The 22,869-nt window shown below is 33.3% G+C and overlaps 1 protein-coding gene across 4 annotated transcripts in view; it reads left to right on the plus strand.

Moving 5' to 3' along the window:
- Positions 1-15,106: 15,106 nt before the first annotated feature.
- LOC143246100 (uncharacterized) overlaps positions 15,107-22,869 on the plus strand; it is a 29,803-nt gene continuing 22,040 nt past the window's right edge. For 2 of the 4 annotated variants that reach the window (XM_076492318.1, XM_076492327.1), the window contains exons 1-6: positions 15,107-15,203; positions 15,772-16,301; positions 19,177-19,299; positions 20,134-20,275; positions 20,813-20,905; positions 21,313-21,470. In XM_076492318.1, the coding sequence (XP_076348433.1) occupies positions 15,930-16,301; positions 19,177-19,299; positions 20,134-20,275; positions 20,813-20,905; positions 21,313-21,470 (888 nt within the window). In that variant the 5' untranslated portion in view covers positions 15,107-15,203; positions 15,772-15,929. The remainder of the gene's footprint in view (positions 15,204-15,771; positions 16,302-19,176; positions 19,300-20,133; positions 20,276-20,812; positions 20,906-21,312; positions 21,471-22,869) is intronic. The other 2 variants (XM_076492332.1, XM_076492333.1) reach the window with 2 other exon arrangements.

Consider the following 22,869-nt stretch of genomic DNA (forward strand, 5'->3'; position numbering starts at 1 on the left):
TGCTCAAAATGACAGTCCAATAACAGCATTTAACGAAGTAACCTTGCGATTTTCTCCACAACAGAATGTTTTTGTTTTTTTGTTTTTTTAATTTCGCGCAAAGCTACACATTTCTGCGCTAGCCGTCCCAAATTTAGTAGTTTAAGACTAGAGTGAATGCAGTTAGTCATCACCACTTACCGCCAACTCTTGGGCTACACTTTTATCAAGAAAGAGGGAGATTGCGCGTAACATTATAACGCTCTCACGGCTGAAAGGGCGATTATGTTTTGTGTGATGGGGATTCTAACCCGCGACCCTCAGAGTACGAATCAAACGCCTTAACCCACCTGGGCATGACGGGCCACAACAGAATGTGTGTAGTAGTATATTTTCATTCTGTTGAACTGATATGGAGAAGTTCTTGAAACATTTAGGGAGTGCATAATACACAAAGTGAAATTTGTTGATAACTGCTACATGTTTCTTCAACGTTTATAAGTTGTAATATGATATGACTGGTTTCCAAAGAATTATCAGCATTTTACTTCTGGTAGCTGGTAACATATAAATACTTCATTGTTATAAAAATACATACAACTTCTCACCTGTGGAATGATTAATTATCTACAAAATTCAAATACCACTATTCAACAAGATATAAATAATCTGAATTAAATACATATTTTTTAGAATATACAAGCTAAAAAGTTCAATCTGTAATAAGCTGAAGCAATAAATTAGTTTAAGCTCAGCGAATATACCGACCCTTCTTATCTCTTCCTACAAATAAATTTTTGTTTTGGTTAAAACTTTATTCTAATTACACTTTCTATTTTTTCATTGAGACAGTTCAGATAATAGACGTAGAAGTAACAGTAACGTGAGTTGGAAATGTTCAACGGTAACATATTACTAGGAATAAAAAAAGAACGAAAATTTAAGAGGTACATTTTGTTAAATATTATGGTATTCCTAAGTTATCTGACTAATATGTTTAAAAAAGTAATACAATTATTTTCTTGAATTTGACAAAGAAACTGAATTGATGGTTCTTTACTATTTAGACAACTAAAAATATACTTAATAGTTTATTGTTGCCATGTCGCTACACCAAGAATGTGCCATCTGTATCCTTATCCAAACTTCTAGTTTAAATTTAGTTGTTAGTTAATGTTTCATTTTCAAAATTATCAAGAATGAAAGAATGAACATATTTAGTGTGACGAGGATTCGAGTCCGCTATCCTCAGATTACGTGTCAAAAACCCTAACCATCTTGTCATGCTGGGCCCAAACCGTATCGAACTAGCAGCAATTAATTCCTAAAGTACATATTTGTAATATTTGTAAAGATGTAAAGTAATAAATAATAAAATAAAAACCTGAGCCATCCAGGAAAATTCGTTAATGTTAAATTACTATAAAACAAAATTGGTAAGTATAGTATGTGGTATGTCTAATATTATCGAATGTGAGACATTACGTTACAAACAGCTTGTGATACTAACTTTTCTTTATGCGTGAGTGTTTTCTTATAATAAAGCTACATCTGGCTATCCGCTGAGCCCATCGAGGGGAATCGAAACTCTGATTTTAGCGTTGTAAATACGTAGATTTTTCGCTGTGCTAGCGGAAGGCTTTTTTCGTTATGAAAAACATTTCGTTTCGGCATCCAAGATACTGTCGCATCATTACGAAACGTGTCGTTACAAGTGATTTTGTAATGGTTGAGTTTCGTTACTAGATTCGCCACTAGGTGGACTCAGCAGATAGCCCGATGTGGCTTTGCTATATGAAAACACACACACACAAATTCGCCACTAGATAAATAACTTGTTATATGAAATTATCTATATTATGTGTGTAAATATTCAAGTTATTAAAGATGTTTTAAAATCAAATTAAAGTATGCTAAATTACATTAATTTCTTTGTAGGCCCAAATCGTTTTCATTCTAATTTATGTTTTATAACACTGTTCACGACACCGTAATCCCTCTTTGTTGTTCTTTTGAATTAAGCACAAAGCTACACAATGGGCTATCTGTACTCTGCCTACCACGGGTATCGAAACCCGGATTTTAGCGTTGAAAGTCCGCAGACATACCGCTGAGCCACTGGGAGGCATAATCCCTCGTAATGCAGGTTATATACCCTCTCATCTGTATAGCGTTATCAAAGTTGTGTACGGTCCCCAAATAATTATACAATCTAAGCTCTATTATCTCTTTTTAGTGTCATACCTCCTACTGACAGAGCGGTATGTCTACAGACCTAACCACTAGATACCATGCAGAGCACTTTGTACATAATAACATTAACGAGCAATAACAAGTTATTGTGACCAATCAATTATATATATAAATAATTGCAAAAACGACTATTTGTTCCAAAATAAACATTTGTAACGACAACTTTCATGTCACAAAATAATGTAACAGAGTGTACTAAACAAACACATTGAGCTGGATATAGGAAATAATAAATAACGTTATATCTTCTGTGAAAGCTGAAAAGGAACCACGATACGTTTACAAAAATATCACCAAAAATAGTAAAGCTTAGCAAGGATGGTCATAATACTTGCTAATATGGTCAGAGTAAGTATTTATCAAAATTTAGTTTCACTAAATTAATTATGTAATCTCATACTATATGCATAGTTTATATTATATATGTATAAATATAAACTTAAACTAACAACTTAAACTAACAGGTTTAAGAGGTTCAAAGAAGATCAGGCCATAATGAAGGTGAAAAGTGACGATAAAAAAAATAAAACAAGACCATCATTGACTCGACAAAAAGGTTGATATATAATTTCGAGGGAAGTAGATAAAAAAGAAGTCGCAAAACACAACTAATACCAAAAGATAAAATTGTAATGTCTAAATTTGAGTGTCTCTTTGTGTTTGAGACCTAGAAAAATGGCCCTCCTGACTTTCCCTCTGATTAGCCCTGTCTTTTTTTAATTTCCCGCAAAGATACTCGAGGGCTACCTGCGCTAGCCGTCCCTAAATTAGCAGTGTAAGACTAGAGAGAAGGCAACTAGTAATCAATATCCACCGTCAATACTTGGGCTACTCTTTTACCAAGGAATAGTGGGATTATACGCCCCCACGGCTGGGAGGGCGAGCATGTTTGGTGCGACGAATAATGGATTGACCCTCACATTGAAACAAAACAGGAGGTGAAAACCAATTGTGGTCAGTATAATAAAGCAGTCACTGTACCCTAAATAATATCCCAAGGAAATAAATGTGGACGTGAAACTTTTTATTGTTTTTAAAGGGTCTAAGAACGTCACAGGGTACAAAACTGATTCTAAATAATAGCAACCGAAAATAATATAAAAGTACAACAATATATTAGAATGGTGCACGTCAAAGCGCGATAAAAGTATTGTTGAACAGGTTGAGTCGCAGGTCGTAAAAATTAAAGATAGGTAATAAAATAAATTAATACAGAATAAAATAAAAACATGGATAATAATAGTGTTATTATAGGGGTCAAATACAGTACCTGTCACTAAAAGGTCGTTTGGATTAAATGAAAAGATATGTTAAAAATTTCTATCGCGAAAGTTGTCACAAACCTAAACAGCAGTCACTTGAAATTCAATTCAATTTTCTAGGTATAAATTGTTGTTACTTTGAACTCTATACAGTTCGTTTAATCTTTCTCCCATAATTAGTGGAATTTTGAAACCAATATTGAACCAGTTAGTTGTACAGATATATTGGATACTTTCGGTATATGGTATCATGAATTTCTTCTCTTTTGAAATTTGTTGAATTTCTTAATAATCACCATCCTGACATGAATCTCACACTTGCCCATATTAATAATTTCTAGAAGCTTATACTCTGTGTTGATACCATGATTTCTATAACATAATGAATCGGAGACTCGTCCGAGATAAATTGCAATATGTAACATAGATCTCAATCAGAGATAAAGTTCGATATAAGTCAAAATTGAAATCATAATTGAATTTATATTTATCAGTGCCAACAATATTTGATCATATCTGATTATCAAGGTTTTCGTGAATCACCCTCCTTGAACAACTAGAAAAATATAACAAAAGTGAATTGTTCGAGAGTGCTAACATCTTAGAATAACAGGTTAACAAATCAATGAGGAAAAATGAAAACTAAAGAAGCATTGAAATATTAGTTGATGCTGATTTGTTGTCTAAGGAAGCATTGGAAGAATACTCTAGTGTCTCTACTAGCCAATAAGAATTGAGTAATAAAGATAAGCTAGAAATCTAGTTATAACTCAAACAAATAGAGCTTGAATAAACTTGTATGAAAACTGAGAAAAATCAAGCCCTTATCGAGGTGGAAAAAAAAGTAAACGTCTCAAGGCCGAACAAAGCCGTATCGAAACAGAGGAATAGATCAGGCTTAAAGAAATGGAAAATGGATTCAATTCTGATTGACTATGACAAAATGACAACATTGAAATCAATCGGTATATTAAAGTCTCAACATTTAATGAAAACGAAGCTGATAAATATTCCAACATTTTGAGAAGATTATCCAAGTCATGGAATGACCTGCAGAAAAATTGTCATTATTGTTATAAACTGTTCTTACTGGTAAAGTGTACAAACAAACTACGCTGCTCTTTCTATAGAAGAGTGTAGTGTTTAAGACATGATGAAAACAGCTATCTTTAAGGAATACGAATTAGTACCAGAGGATTATTTCCCATAGTTTCGATGTTATCACAAGCAAGGTAATCAAACGTATATGGAATGCGTCTAAGAAAAGAGGTTTATTTTGAACGATGGTGTAATTTTATATATATTGACAACAAATTCAACAATTTAAGATAATTATTTCTAATTGAAGAATTTAAACGCCATAAAAATGGATATTTTAAAATTTATTTGGACAAAAGGAAGTTTGGAACATTACAAGTTTTTCTTTCCAATGATTACACCTTATAATCTAAAACCATTTTTCGTAAAAAGAAAGTTACATCCTGGTGACATGGTATTCTTATTCTCCATGGGAAATTAGCTCAGTGGTTGGTACTATGGTTCCTGTAAGGTTGTTCAGAAATTCAATGATACAGACTATGTTATAAAAACGCCTGATCGTCGAAAGGCTATTCAGCGATGTCAGTCCAATTAACATATCCCAGACGTATCTGAATACATTTTACCTATTGCATGTTCTTCTGATATTATTGAAAGTCTCTCTAACTCAGACACCCATAAATGTGAAAATGTTAGAGATGAATTAGCATCAAAGTGGGTAATTTTGACATTTTGGCCAATCATGATATAAAACTTGATCTCTTGCATCCTGAAGAGAAAACACCAGTTTGGTAGTTTATTGTCTGAATATGAGTTTATATTCCTGGATGTTTCTAATATAACCAACATTGCTGTTCATGATGTTGATATTGATGATGCTTCTCTGTGAAACAACATCCATATCGTGCAAATCCAATCAAGATTGATAAAATATGTAAAGAAGTATGTTATATGCTGGAGAATGGCATAATAGAACTCAGTAAAAGAGATATGTCTTCACCTTGTGTATTGGTTCCTAAATCTGATGGATTGGTTACATTCTGTAGAAATTTTCGCAAAGTGAACACTTTGAGAAAGATAGATTCCTATCCCATTCCACGAATGGAGGGCTGTATTGATAAAATTAAGAAAGCCAAATATATCACAAAATGTGACTTGCTGAAGGGATACTGAGCCATTTCTCTAACTGATAAAAAAAGAAATTTCTGCTTTTGTTACTTCTGTTGGATTTTATCAATATAAAGTAATACCGTTTGAAATGAAAAATTCCAGGAAACTTTTCAGTGAATGATAAGTCAATATCTCAACAATCCATCAGATGTTAGAATTTATGTTTATAAAATTGTAATTTACAGTAACACCTGGAAAGAACACTTATGTGTATTACTTGGTACTTTTGAGGCTGAAGAAATCTAATTTCACTGTAAGTTTAGCAAAAAGTGACTTTTATAGACCAAACTTGTTTACGTAGGACATGTGGTACACAACGGTCAAGTTTTCCAAATTAAAGCGAATGTTGGTTACATCGGGAATTATCCAACCCCGACAATGAAGAAAAGTTTTATTAGATTTTTAAGAATGACTGGTTATTACAGAAATATTTGTAAAATCTTTGCCGACATCACTGTACTATTAACAAATCTATTGAAGAAAGGTCGAAGGTTCAAGTGGTGTGAAACTTGCCAATCTACTTTTGAAGAGATCAAATTTTTATTGTGCACTTACCCTGTGTTGACGACACCTCACTTTATTAAATGTTTCGCATTAGCTGTTGGTGTAAGCTATTGTGGTGCTGGTGCCATTCTATTATAATCAAACAACAGAGGTATTGAACACCCTGTTTGTTATTTTTCTAAAACGTTTAACTGCCACCAAAATGACTATTAACTGTGAAGAAAGAAACATTTCTTTTAGTGTTAGCTTTAAAACATTCCAATGTGTATGTATCTATATCTCAATAACCTATTGTCATTTACATTGATCACAGCCCATTCATGTTTTTGAACCAAATGAAGGGCAAAAGCAGAAGGCTGTTAAATTGGAGTTTAGCATTATATTCCATGTCAAAAGGGTTGATAACACTTGTGCTGATACAGTTTCATGTCTGATGTAATTTTGTGATCATAAGGAGATTTCAGCATTGCAATCTGTTGCAAGAAATGGCAATCTGCTGCAGAATTTTGCCAAGCATTATCTTTGGTATTTCATGGCTGTATTTAAAATATCTTAAAAATTTGTATAAGACTATCATCTGTCGGAAAGCACTTTAGCAATCTTTATGTGTAGGTAGCGTGGTACAAAAGTCGTCTGGATTTTTTTGTCTAAAGGTAATCAAAAGCTAAGTACAAAGAGTTATCTGATATAGTCGCTCTATCTACTGTGCAGGTGCCGCTTTTTAGCTATGAAGAGCGTCCCAACGAATAGCCAAAATCGAGATTTCCTATTTTCGTTCATCATCAACTTTCTTCAACAGGACTAGTGCCTATCTAGTTCTAGCAAGAACTATAATTTTAACATGATCTAATAGAATAAGAATGTCTTCACGATCTTGGATTAGTTATTTTTTTTATTAATTCAATTGCAATACTTATAGAAAACACTCTACCGCGTCATAACCCCTGTATGCTATCTTATACAGAAAAGTAAAAAAAAACAAGTATTAGGAGAAAATATTATCGCTAAATTAAAGAACAAACTATGTAGGATTGGCTACTAAACTTCAAAATTTTGACCAAAAAGATAGAAATCGAAGTTGACATATCACTTGATTCTCTAACGATCACATAGCAAACAAAGCCGTCTCATTTTACATGGAGAATAAAATCCACACAATACTGGTTTTCTCACTGGGAAAAGAAACACAACCAGAATTTACAAATTGCAATAAGGTCAAAATTGTACTGCAAATTAATCATAAAAATTAGCATTTTAAATTTAACTAAAGGTAATGTATAAGGACGAAAGCTTAGATCCTATTAAAACATCAAGCTTTTGACACATACAGTGAATAAGCCAGTAACATACATTTTTTATTCTCCCTATAAAGTCAAGACAGCTATATGATCATTAGACGGATCAAGTGAGATGTCCACTTACATACCATTCCTTTTTGGTTATTTTTTTCAAGTTATGTAGCCAACCATATATAATTTTTATATTTGGCAATATTTTTAATACTTGTATTTCTTAAAGCACAACTGATGTGCAAACCTTAATGTAACTATTTAACATGGTTTATAAGGTATGAAAATTTTAGTTCAAGTGAACACAAACAGAACTTGCGGGCAGAAGTTACTTTCCACTCAAATTTCGTATACTTGTAAATGTAAAAGGAAATTGTTTATGTATTTATAGGATAAACTTGTGTACTCTTCAGAGGTGATATTATCTTTACTTATATTTCTCCAACGAGCACAAATGTTTACGTTAATTACCAATACACGGAGTGAAATCTGTTTTTCCATAACTGTAGCGCCTTTATGATATTCAGCAACACCATAAAGTTACAAATCATAGAATCAAATGGTTATTGAACAGAAGACTAAAGAATCTTGTGACTATAATCTAATTGGATTTACAATGCAATGTTACTGTTTGTGTATTTCTACCATTTACAGCGTAGATTACTGTTCACACCTTTGCTATGTAGAAAAAGCTGGAGTCAATGACGTTTGTGTTACATCTTCAAGATCAAAACTGAAGTAAGGTTGGTAGCTTGTTAACTTGCCAGCTCGTAACATACTTAATGTCAAAATATTCTGAATAGCCCTTCTTCTTCGTAGAACTTGGGAACAAACTTTTGCAATATATGTGATGTTAATATTAACAGACACAGTCAATATGACCAGTTGATTCGCGAATCTCCTCCGGCTCTTCTTAATTCAGTGCACGAAAAACGATTAGCTGCTAATCAGTGTTTATCTCCACGATTCTCAGGTCAATGTTATTGTCTTTATCAACATCATTCAGTCAATAAAATGCCTTAAACAAAAATGTTCACCAATTAATGCTACCATTGACCAAATGATCTCAAGTGAAGGGTTGGTCAATGTTCATATAGGACTGAATGAAGAAGTTTTTAATAAAAATTAGAAAGAAAATACTACACCTAATAATAATTTTCACTTTTAGTTCAAATTCTCAATTTGTTTGCAGCTAATCGAAACACTAAAATGAGCTGCTTAGCGTCTCCAAACGTAGTGTTTAGTGAAGTACTAATATTTGTTTAGTACGAATTCTTATCTGAGTAAATTGTATATAGCACTCTATTAAAACAAGTCTATCAGAAACACTAATTTTTCAACTTCCTTCCTAAGCACTTAGATTATGTCCAGGTACCTTGGACTATGTATGTTGAAGTTGTTAATAAACTGTATCGTAAATCTGAGGGCTTTAGTTCGCATCCCTTTTACATAAAATCGCGCTACTATTTAGGGGCAGAGGATAAGGATAACAGTGATGGCTCCCTAGAGGTACAACGGTATGTCTACGAACTTACAATGCTAGAAACTGAGTTTAAATATCTACGTTGGGTAGAGCAGAGATAGCCCATTATTTCGCTTTATGCTAAACTATAAACAACAACAACAAAAAAGAGTGATGACTGGTGAAGTACCAGTATCCAGTCATACAAAAGTAGACCAAATGTTTTTCTTGAGTACTGTTAACTAGCTGCCTTCCCTTTAGTTTGTTAGTTCCCAATGAGGCATGGATAACATACAGCTCAGGTGGTTAAGGCGCTTGACTAGAAATCTGACGGTCACGAGTTGGAATCCAAGTCGCACCAAACATGCTTGACCTTTCATCCGTGAAGGCGATATGATGTGACAGTCAATCCTATTATTCGTTGGTAAAAGAAAAGCACAAGAGTTGGCGGTGGGCGGTGATGACTAACTGCCTTCCCTCTAGTCTTACACTGTTAATTTAGGGACAGATAGCCTTTGTGTAGCTTTGCGCGAAATTGAAACACATACAGCCCAATTTTTAACTTCATGCTGTATCACAAACAAACAGGTACTAGTAGTAGCACATTCCTTTGTATTTAATAATTTGAAACAGGTGCTTAAGTCACGATCTCTTAAAATCATGTTGTCTCATTTTTAAACTTTACCACATCAATTTGTATTCGCCTTGCAAAATACTCTGTAAAAGAAGTTACCAAATAGAGAAAAAAAATAATTCGATGCTTTAAGCTGCTGTATGATATTTACTGATTAGTTGTATTCAGAATAACGCCACATTATGTTATCTGCTGTGTTCACCATGTGAAACTATACAGCGGATTTAAACATTGTAAGTCCATAAACTTATTGCTGTTCCACCTAGAGATATTATTCACTGACAAATTAATATTCAGTACAGTTCAGCCAGTTTCACCTACATTCATGAAATTAATGCTGAAATAGAACTTTAGTTAAAAGATTCGATTTGAACTGTAACTATAGTAACGAAATGTTTGTTTACAGCAGAATTTCGAAGCTTGTTAAGTTTATAAATGGAATCGTGGATTAACTGTTTGTGCATAAGAAAGACCTGAATAACTATACGGTAGATAGTGCAGCAAATTAAACACATTAAAAATTATTTTGTTACAAACATTATAAATGGTAATATTTAGGGTTTTATATTTACACATGAACATAAAACATTCACGAATGGAAAAATTCCTTGACACTTAATATCGATTAACGTATCTAATAACCATGACGAGAACTACTTAAGGCATAGTCTCGTGAAATATTGGCTTTGCTCACGCCCTCTGAACTATTGTGAGAAACATCAAACAAGTTTATTTGTATATACGATCGCTTGTTTTCTTTTCCAACCAACGAAAAACAGACATAACAAAGCAGCCATAACGTAGACGACGCTGTGGTTGTATTCTTTGTTTACTTCAATTAGACAAATTCATGAAAAACTTTGTATTCCAACATCCCCTCCAAAAACAACATCAACAAAACAAATATATCTACTCTTCAAGGTCAGCTTAATGTTACAGTTATTTTAATATTCATAAAAGAAAGTTAAAACTATGAATCTTAGTGAAAGTTTTTGAAGCTTGGTACGCTTTTATTTTGAGTGCATTTAATTAACTCTTTTATATGTGCATTTCTCAAGATAGTTCAGACATTCATCATCTGGAAGACCCTCTATCATTGTAAAACATTGCAGTTCTTAAATTATAGAATACATTAGCTTACATAATCTCTGCTACTTTTCTATGGAAAAATAAACTATACTAAAATAGAATTCGTTTCACCTTAAATTGTGATCTGTTCTAAGATTGTTAACTTGTGCCAATTGTTTTTCGACCAGGTATTCTTGTTTCAAGTTCTTAGGTAAACAGTTTCTTAAGAAAATGTTACCTTTCTAATAATACATCAATCTAAGTGATATATTTCAGTACTGTAACATCTTTATGATTTACAGCTGCTTTGTAGTTAAACTCAAATTTGGTCAAGGCGTGGACCACAGAAATGGGACAAAAGTATGAGAACGAGTAGAAAATATAAACAGTATATCATACAAACACAGTAATTAGTTACATAGTATTGTAATTTTAACATTTCTTTTCATACAAATGTTTCTATTATGGTGTTAGGTTGTACTATATTTGTTAGAATGAAGTAGCAAATTGATCAGAGCTGCAATATGAAGACAGTAAACTAAATTACTGCTAATAATAAACCTCTACTACGTCTTATAAAGTGAAACATTATTTTACGTTATTATTCCAAGAATACGATATGATTTCCGTACTTCTGTATCCGAGTTTTCAATCGAATTCTTGGAAAGATTGATCTTCCAGTACAGTTCATGACAGTCATCTTATCCACTAAATTAGTGTAATATTTATATATATGTATTGTTTCATACGTGTTGAGCAACACATTATTTGATTATTTATTTAAAACCTTAGAGAACATTCTAGTTTTTCATTCGGCCAGTCTACTGTCATCTCTGAGAGTCAGGAAGATATGTTTTATGGGTCGTTTCCCGAATCTAGCTTTCTAGTTCTCTGTATGTCCAGATGGTCTTCAGAGGTCTTTGGCAGCGACATCCACGACTGAGCAGCCCTTTTTAAGATCCACTCTATCACTCCACATGTGGAGGGGGCTGAAAAAAGTGCCCTAAACATAGTATGCTTCGTTTCATCTGCTTTGGATAACCGTGTCCGAGTGGATCACCATGTTGCGGTCGAAATACAAAATGCTAAAATTCGGAACCTGGAACGTACGAACGCTTACGGACACGAACAACGCTAACCGACCTGAGCGGTGCACGGAGATAGTTTCTCGCAAAATTTGAAGATTTCAATCTATTTGGAGGACAGAAGAAGTGGTACAAGGATTTCCTAAAGACAACACTTAAGAGTTGTAACACTGATGTTAACAATTAAGAAATTCTTGCTCAAGACCGAACCACCTGGATATCCCTTATCCATCAAGGAACAGAATTCTTTGTGTCATCAAGAAGACAACATTTTGAAGAGAAGAAGAAACAATGCCAGAAGAACTAGTAGCAATGATTGGCTCATTACTCATCTCCGGACCCATGTATGAACTTCGAGGACCATCATCCTCAACCTCGAGGGATCGCCACGACGATGCTTTATAAATTCTGAAAAGAGATTTGAACTTCTTGCGAAATCTGGAATCTAGCTCGATTTCAAGAATGGTCGGATTCATACTAGTGTTTAGACTATGAGGAAGTACATGTCATACCCTTAACAAAATTACTATAGAAAACACGGTAGTGGCTACATCTGTTGTGCAATACAATATCTGATTTTTCAGTTCTATAAAGTCGTTTTTATCGTGTTTTTCGTGATCTCTGTGAACAGGGATGGTCAAGAAAGACTTATAAAAAAAATAGTAGCTGCAATAAGGTGGCTATGTGGAGTACCTACCTGGACATAAACACTTAAAAATCTTGTGCAATACAAACACATTCTGGTTAACCTCTTAAAATCTATATCCTTATGATTAATAATACTAAGAAATGAGCAAAAGTTTTAAAATCCAGAGTCACCTCAATACATACAACTGAGACACTCAAAAAAGTAGCACCTGTCGGTATCAGAATGGTCCAGCAGCTCTAACTGCACGTTTTCTGTTTTCAAGATCTAGCCCTAGCACATGTTGTCACTCGTTCTGCTCAAGAGAAAACTCCTACTGGTGGTTTCATCACTCACTCCATCTTTGAGAATGCCTCTTTGCTACATAATAAGTCACTAGATTATTCTTATGGCATTTTATGTTCCTCGTAGTGTCAAAACAGATCCATCGTGTAATATTCGTGTGATACAGTCACTTTTTTTTTAACCTTTGGTATTGATGATCAGTGGTGGAAATCTGGTCTGTTTATCAGCAACAAACTGTGGGTTCTGCAGCAGTTTCTCCATTTAGGCTTACGAACTTCAGTCTGCCGAGCGCTAGAGTGTCCCATCGCCATGTAAATCACCTATCTGTTAATGTCCAGTTCACAAGGAAACTTGTAGTTTGTGGAATTATCGACTGCAGTCCATTCCTTGAAGCTCTCTCTAAAATCAACTTGTAAATGTAGCTAGCCATGTTAATAGCCAGAATGTCACCGTAAGCTCCTTTTAAGGAACAACTGTTTCATTGCTTTTCATTTAAATTCTAAGAAATATTAACAATTGTTATTTTTAGAATGCCGCAGAGCTATACAAGGTATAAAATGAAAGATCTCAGACTAAGAGATATGTTGATAAGAAGTGGGTTTCAAAAATTATAAAAAAAACACCAAAAAATGAAGTTTTTAGCCTACATTATTAAATAGGAATGTTTTTATGATTTATTTTTCTAAAAAAATACAGATGTATCACAAATATACAGAAACCGATGGATCCATACTAGTTGAGATGATGGAGTTGTAGAGTAAACAGGAAAGTGTGGGATTTTGAAAACAGTAGTAAACGTCTGTATCATTATATATTAAGAAACTGTACTTAAGCTTTAGTTTTAATGTTTCTTAGTTTTCAAGGAGAGTACCGTCTAGCCTCATATCCCTCAGGAAGGAAGTTATCTCCTGATTTATAAAATCCGAGAAGAACATATTTTTGGGAGAAACTTTACGTTTCGTGATCACCATTACGTTTCTTGTTTACCTGTCTTCAGAAGAATAGGTGTATCGTTTGATTCTTAGAATTTATTGGAGGGCAGACATGTGCTTCACTTGTTACTCTTCAGAGAAGGAAGATATGTCTCATAATTATCAGACTTCAGGAGAATAGGTGTATCTCTTGTTTCCTAGAATTTATTGGAGGGCAGGGCAGGCATGTGCTTCACTTGTTACTCTTCAGAGAAAGAAGATATGTCTTATAATTACCAGTCTTCAGGAAGAGCAGACATTGTTCTTTGTCTCCTGTTATTCAGAAAAACCAAGGATATCACTTGTCCCGTGGTTCTTGGAAAGTAGTTATATCTCTTCATCCCGTCGTTTAAAAATAGCAAATATGTTCATATATTAAGTCTTCAGAGACAACACGTTATTCTGTTTACTGTCTGCGTTTTAAGGAAAAGATATATTTATTCATGATCCTTATTTTTTAGAATAATTAGATATCATAATGTTTAGGGACAACAAGGGACCTGTTGGTCCATCTCGGCTGTCCCATCCTCTGAACCAAGCTAAACCTATTAAATAAATTAATTTACAAACGTTAAAAGCAAGCCATTATGATACATATATCTATCAAGCTTTCTTTTAAACTCGTTCAAATTTATTGCCTCTACAGCATCTGAAGGCAACCCATTCCATAGGTGAACCATCCTATCTGAAAAATAAGATTATCTTAACTGAAGACGATTTCTACCTTGCCGTAAACTGTATTTGTGTCCTCTGGTTATGTAATTCTCGCTCTTAAGTATGAAAAATGTTAATGTATAAACATTATCAATTACTTTTACTAGTTTTGTTACAAGTACTGAAGGATAGTTATTTAAATTTCTATTGTTAATTATACAGTAAATTATAATGTTAATACGAATTAAAAATTCTTGTGTGTTATAATCTTGAGATGGGCTATTTAAATTTTAGTTTGTGTTTGTATCTTGTCATTTGTCAAAAATAGTTCTTCAGAGTTGATTGAATGTAAGTAATAGTTCTTGACCTGTTGCTTTATCTAAGCTACTCTAAGTATCCGTTGATAATTTTGATGTCTTATTTACTTATTATCTGCTTTATCATTAACAGTGCTATTGTAATGAACAGAGTGAGTCTTCTTAAAACATGCAGGGTTTGTATTTTTCAGATAACTTTTTAATGCGAAATAAATATTTTAATATTCACAATGGTTCGGGCTGGTTCTCTCTTTCTCTTGTTATTTAAACTTTTATTTTCATTTTGTATTCGATTTATTTATATATTTCTTGAGTTGTGACCACATAAACTGAAATATTCTATACTAAGTTATCACACATGTCTAATAAGTGGGTCGACACTCGATGTGCTTTTGCTGTGAAATCGACCTTCAAGTTGTTTGTTTTTTTATGTAATACGTCGGTACAAAAGTCGGGCACTGATTGGTTGACCATATCCACGTGCACATAGTGAACATTGCATGAGAGCTTTGGAGTGTTGAGGTACTTTAGTCAAGCCACATTTGATTCAAGTGTATACTTCTAACATTATTTAAAATTTTATCAGGTCAGTTTTATTACATGACGGAAATAATAATTTTTTTTTGTGTTCGTTGGTAATGTATAACAACTACTATAACGATTTTTAGTTATTAAAGCAAATTTTTTCACTAGTAGTAATTTAATGTTATAAACTATTAGAATATGGTTTCATTTGTTGGTATATGTAGTTTTTCTTGCCGCTACGGACCTGTAGGCAAGCGGCTTACTTGAATAAAATGTACAGGAGTAAAAAATTCAGTTGGGTGGTTGAAGAAAATTTGCACCTTTAGTTTTTCAAACATTTAATTTACAAAAAAGATATTATTCAAAACGAAATAAAATTCAAGTCAGTAATCTAGTCTTGTACCAGCCTTACTGATGTATTTTATTCAAGATAAGTCAGAGTGTAGAGAATAAAAATAAATGGGTGATACCAAGTCGTATAGTTTTATACACGCCTAGAATTTTCTAAATTAGCTGAATTACAATTGTTTTACAAGTCGTAAAACCATATATTTATTTTTAAAGGTTTTCTTTATCACGTTAATGTCTTTGTTAAGAACAATGTATTTATTAATTTTATATTTTGATAGACACACAAGTCCTTTGAGCTTAACGACAATTGAAGAACAAACAATCATGTACGTTACATCAACCTTAAGAGGTAGGTTTACCCATACAAACCTAGCGAAATAAACTTTTTTGTTATTATTTTTCTTAATTGAAAAAAAAAAAGAAGAAAAAATCCGGTATGTCATCTAATGATAGCGAGAGTAAACTTCATACATGTGGAGAGAAACCTAATGAACACTGCCCAGGATGTCACGATGAAGATATGGAAGGCTGTTGTCAACCTGATGAAAACTGCACTGGATGTCATGATGAAGATTATAATGGTTGCTGTCAGTCAAATGAAAGCTTTACCGGATGTCAAAATGAAGATTTAAATAACGTAACCAGTGAAAGTCACCACCACCATCATCAGCAGCATCACGACCACTGTCATGGTGATCATCATGACGACCAAGAATTTCATTGGTTATATGAAATAACCCATAAAGGAACCATGACTCCAGAGGATTCGTGCAAGATGTATGACCAACATGCAGATGATTATGAAAAGGTTTGTTATTGGTAGTTATTGTTTGAGTTATAATATAGGACGAGTTAGAAGATTTATTCCATTTAATTAGCTTATATAAGGTTAGACGATTTATGTTGTGTTTCGTGATTAACAAATTCTGTCATTACATTGCAATATATTAAATGTACACCTGCAGGATCTACGAAAATGTGCTGCTTCAAGAGCAAATAAGACAAAAATAAAATGTAACAAATGTTTTTATTCCTTGTTTTGGAAGTTCATATGTCCTCGTGATTCAGAGCATGCATACGTTTCACTGACGTAACGACAGTACAACTTGCAGTACTAATCGTCCATTATGTAACGTCATTTTAGTGTCTACTGACTGACTGACAGACAATATACTACAACAGAGTGGTACAGGTAATTAAAAGAGGTGGCACCTTCAAATACCCTTCGGCTCCATTTGGGATAAATCAAACAAATAAAACAATTTTGTACACACTCCATCAGCAATTGGGTATTACGTGGTATTGTGACACTGTCACATTCGTTCCCCTCCCTCCCGTGGCTCAAAGAGGTTGAGAGCTTATCCGGTAAAACAACGGGTTTGAAACCTATGGGGGTATAGCACAGATAGCCCTATTGTACCTATATGTTAAAACACAAACAAACCAAAAAAACTGTTACTTTCAGATGTTGACAGCAAATCTCTTTAGATTTAGGTATACGAAGGAAATATTGTGTTTACAAAAAATTCGATAACAATGGTCTTTCACAATTAATTTTCACTTAGGCATAAAGCCATAAGACTATGTTATGACGTTAGCCTTTTCCCACACCAACTGGAGGTAATACTAATTCCCTAGAACGTTATTTTCTTTTTTCATGCATTGCCTTTTCACAACCCTAAAGGAATATATGTAAATGCCTCCATTTCGCACCACTGAAACTTTTACGAAGTTGTTTTTAAATGACATCTGGTGGTCAAGAGCTTATGGCATAACTAAATTAAAGTTTTACAACTGGATTTTAATAATTTATATAATAAACACTTAGCGCTCAAATAATCTGTATTTTTATAAATTAAAATAAATTGTTTACAATGGTTTGTATACAGCCGCACTTGGGCTTGGCATAACCAAGTGTGCTAAGGCGTTCGACTCGTACTCCGAGGGTCGCGGGTTCGAATCCAGTTCCCACCAAACATGCTCGCCCTTTCAGCCGTGGGGGCGTTATAATGTTACAGTCAATCCCATTATTCTTTGGTAAAAGAGTAGACCAAGAGTTGGCGGTGGGTGGTGATGACTAGCTGCCTTCCCTCTAGTCTTACACTGCTAAATTAGGGACGGCTTGCACAGATAGCCCTCGAGTAGCTTTGTGCGAAATTCAAAAACAAAGAAACATCCGCACTAGCTTATTTCAAATATTTGGCATGCATCTCGTAGTGAGTCGCTTTGCTAGACTTCTTCATGTGTGTTGTAGATTTTTTGGATAATTTTAGTTCTTTCATAATGTGGAAGCCGAATGTTTAAAAAAATGCATTAACATACCTTACTTGCTTTTTGACTTATTTTATTTATAAGATGTTTAAAAAATAACAAAATGTTAGCCGAATTAGAAAAATGGAAGGATCATATTTTATTGCACACTTTCAGCAAAATTGTCTTTAGTTTATATTAAATTTATATAAATGCATGTATATTTAGCTGTGTGTATAAATTACGTACAACTCGATCATTACCATGTATTTCAGAACTAAAATATGCTGAGTATCTTTTACTTCAGGTATTGCAGGACGTTATAATTTCTGAAAGTAAAACACCATGTAAAGCAGATTTAGAATTTATTTCTTTAATACTTTGTGTGACCACGCTTGAAGTGTTTAGTAAATGAAACAGACCTAAGGTACTCAACACCTGATCTGGATAGCCCAGGTAGGTGTATACACCTGATCATGTTGTCAGTAGTCCCAGTTTCATTGAATATATAACCATAATTGTTTGAGTCTGTTACTTTATCAGAAATTGTAAATCGTAAGTCATATTTCGGACTTGAATGTAGAACAGTCATGTAAATCTGAAGAACATTTTATGTACGTTTTAATAAACATATGGAGCTTATGTGTGTGTTTCTTATAGCAAAGCTACATCGGGCTATCTGATGTGTGCACCAAAGGGAATCGACTTCCTGATTTTAGCGTTGTAAATCCGGAGACTTACCGTTGTCCCAGCGGGGGACTAAACATATGGAATGCTGTATGGTGTTGAACGTGTATATAATAGCCAAAGCATTATCACATATTAACCAAACATTCCACAGTTTTCAGAGACTAACCTATTGTTAATTCTGACATTCGTACAACTCGTTTTATTGAGTTACATTGAACCAAACAAGTGATTTGTAAGATGTTTAAATAAATAAGATATTATATTGTTATCATCACTGTACTGCATTATGGACATCTTTTGATATGGTTTGGTGGTTAAGAAATTCTTGTTGCCGAATATTCTTGCTCTTTCAGTTACAGAGTAGTTGTAATATGACGGTGAATCCCACTATTTGTTTATACATTTTTATGAATTGGCAGTGGGTGTTATTGGCAAGCTGTCTTCCCTCAAGTCTATCACTGCTAAATTAGGAACAACTGACGTTGACAGCCATCGTGTAATATTACACGAAATTCAAATCAAACATCTTTTGTACAGGATGCTGGGGACAGTAGTTTCTAATTTATATACATAGTGTTTATCTATTTGACCCATTCTGTAAAATTTCGAAGCATTTCTATAAGGGTGTAATAGGTAAAGCAACAATGTTTACCACAATGAACAACTGTTTGATGTATCCTTAAGATCAAAATTTGTTTACTGTTACGATATTCTGAACACTGTAATTAATTTTTTTGTTTCAGCTAATAAACAAACATGCATGCGAACATTCAAATTTTGTTGTGAACGATATGATGGAGATCGTGAAAGACAGAAATGGCAGAATATTGGACGTTGGAGCTGGGACAGGAGCCAATGGAAAACTGGTATTTATACTGATTATTTCGTTGTATAACAGACGTTTTTCATTCTTATAGAAATAAAATTAATTACTTTAATAAAGTATTCTCAAGACTACTGGTATGGATATTAAACCTTTAATTAAAATAAAGTACAGAACAACGTTTTAACCTTCTTAAGTCATCTTCAGGTTAACAAAGAAGGTCGAAACGTTGTTCTTTACCTTATTTTAATTAAAGTGCTAATGCCCATACCAGCCATCTTAAGAATACGTTTCTACTTCAAGTGGGTTTCTAGTCATTATACTTATATTGAGTATTATTATCATTACGTAAAAAAAGGCGAAATTAGTATATAAATGTTTTCAAAATATACCTACCCTTACTTTAGCGTAAGGTCTTTCAAACCAAACTGGACTAATGGAAATCTTTTTTTCTAGATGAGTCTTAGTACCTTGTTACTGTAATATTTTAATATCTTTTGCCTACTTTCTGTCTGATGAAGTACAGGTGAAAACATCAATTTTATTTCTTAACAAAATTATATACACAAATACACACATATATTAATTTATAGGTAACATGGCATTCTCAACACACTTTTGGGTATTCGATATTGACTAGGGGTGTATCTGGAGCGAAAAGGAAAGTATGAATAGGTAACAGTTGCAAAACGAAACCAAAACATAAAATTTACTGCGTATGAAGTTACTACATTATAGGCTGTTTTAACCATCTTTATGTGTGATTTTGATTAAAGCTCTATATAATTATATATTCACTATATTTCTATGATATTAATCAATTATTTTTGGAAGGATACAAATGTGTATTCAAATTTCCAACTTACGCTGCTTTCAGCTGAAACAACGTGGATACAGTAACATTGATGCCTTGGATGGAAGTAAAGAAATGCTGAAAATAGCCAAAACTAAAAATGTATACAATAATTTAATCCATCTTATTTTGAAGGATGGAGTCCGCATCCCTAATGTTGAAAATGGTATGTTCTAAAGTTTTAATGTCTTAAAATATAACAATATAAGAATTCAGATCAATTGTATGCTTTGGAATTGTAGCATGCACAAAATTATTGTCGGGATTTGCTACACTGGAAATATAATTTTTGTTTCATTAGCACCTTTGTCTTTTAATCACTTAATACCATTCAAATGTTTTCAGTAACAAACATACAAGTAACTGGTAAAAGCTATGTAATTATTATTATACAGACATTCACATAGTCTCCTATACATATCTACTAATATCTTTTGTTTTTTACCCTTTTTAACGTGTTACTTTTTGCACTATCTGTTAATTAAAAGTACCTTATGTTAAGTGTGAAAACTGGCGAGAAGTGTATGTTTAATATACTGAAAAGTTTTTGAAATTTCCAGTTAAACATAGATTAAACCATGTTAAACATATGAAACATTAGTTTAATGTGGTGTATTTTTTTAGTATTTGTTGAATAGCATTATTATGTTTAGTGTCATTAAGTGTGATAAGACGATAACGAGACAGCTTCTACATATTACAGACACCTACAGTGCTGTTGTAATGAATGGAGTATTTTGTCCGAACCATTGTGACTCTGCAATTTTTCCCGAGTTGATTCGTGTTGTCAAACCAGGTAGGTCTAAATTTGAGTCCATGTTTGATTTAACAAATTAAATTAGTTTTTCTGTAATATTTCATATACTACAATTATTTATGTAGTAATGTAAATTCTTCAGTTTAATTGATTTAAAAATAATTAGAGATACTTCTTTAATGTAAAATCAAATCAGAAAACACGTATTATACGCCTTTAAGAATAATGTGTTTGTGTTCTTATGTTTGCTTATAATGATACTATTTTTATTTTCCAACTGAAAACCTACTGTGGAAAGGAAGAAGTTAAGTACGTCCTCATTTAGGAAGTTAGGCTTAAGAATAAATAATTTTATATTGTTCTCGCAGTTCATATACATTTACAAACAATATTATAATTTTGATATATACATATGTGTTGTTTGGGTTTTTTTTTTCTTTTTTGAGGAGGGTACATTTGTTGGGTTATGAATGTTGGTGAGGAAATAGACCAGGAGAAGTTTGACACTGATGTAGAGAAGCTGTGTAAAGAAGGGAAGTGGAAAACACACAAAGAAAGAGTACACGAAGGATATTGTGGTGAAGAAAAAGTTACCATAATGAAGGTTTTGTGAGATATTAATAAATGGTTGCACCAGTCATATGTATAATCTTTTGATTTTCACTTAAAGTTAATGTTTTAAAATTATTTCCGAGTTAAGAAGATGAAAATTAATGATGTAATTATTGTTATTAAACTACTTGTTATGTACACATGTATTACATAAATATATCAGGTTTTAATTTAACAGTAAAAACTTCAGCTTACTTCATATTATAAGAAATATCCTACTTTATCTTATTTGTTTTAATTCTCTACTTACAAAAGCAAGGCAGTTTGTTTCACAATTTTCATCTATTTATGCCAGTTAAGTATCAGTTTTTAAGTGTTATCTCAACATGAGACGGATTATATTTAAAGTTCGGGTTCGTATATTATGCGTGATTCCGTACCATAATGCAGTTTGTTTGTTTTTGGAATTTCGCACAAAGGTACTCGAGGGCTATCTGTGCTAACCGTCCCTAATTTAGCAGTGTAAGACTAGAGGGAAGGCAGCTAGTCATCACCACCCACCGCCAACACTTAGACTACTCTTTTACCAACGAATAGTGGGATTGACCGTCACATTATAACGCCCCCACGGCTGGGAGGGCGAGCATGTTTGGCGCGACGCGGGCTCGAACCCGCGACCCTCGGATTACGAGTCGCACGCCTTACGCGCTAGGCCATGCCAGGCCACCATAGTGCAATCTGTTTGTGTGTAAGCTAATAGCGAGACCTGTGAACTTTTAATAACTTATATAACAAAAAGAAAGATTTAGAAAACAGTGAGTATCGACAATAATGACAGGTTTTCAACTGAATATAATTCTTGTTGCTCGAGTCTGGTGACAAAAAATGTAAGAGGTTGAAGGCTTATAGTACAAAAACAAATTCGAGACCATGTAAGATAAAAAAACACGGTGAATCATTATTTCATTATTTATAAGGCAAAGTCAAACAAAGAGTTATTTAAGTCGTAGGTAACTGTTTATTATGCGTTCAGTGAAAAATATACAAATCGAAATTTAGCCAGTTGTTTTTGCTGAACGAATTATAACGGCTTTCATTTAAAAACAACAACAAACGATTATAAATAATTGAAGAAGATATGAATAATGCAAGCTTGTCTTCAATCATTTTACAATAACATTCCTGAACGAACAGTGTATCTGTGAGTTTCAGCAGAAAACCCATCCTCCTAAATTAACCGATAACACTTTGTATTTAAGGCTCATAAAATATGAAAGTCGTTTTCTTTATGTTAGATTGTTTTTGAATTTTGCGCAAAGCAACACGAGGAATATTTGCAATAACTGTCCCTAATTTAGCAATGTAAGACTAGAGGGAGTGTAGCTAGTCATCACTTCCCACCGACAACTCTTGAGCTACTCTTCTTACCAACGAATAGTGGGATTGACCAT

This window comes from Tachypleus tridentatus, chromosome 1 (assembly GCF_004210375.1).
Source record: "Tachypleus tridentatus isolate NWPU-2018 chromosome 1, ASM421037v1, whole genome shotgun sequence".
NCBI classification, from domain to species: Eukaryota; Metazoa; Arthropoda; class Merostomata; order Xiphosura; family Limulidae; genus Tachypleus; species Tachypleus tridentatus.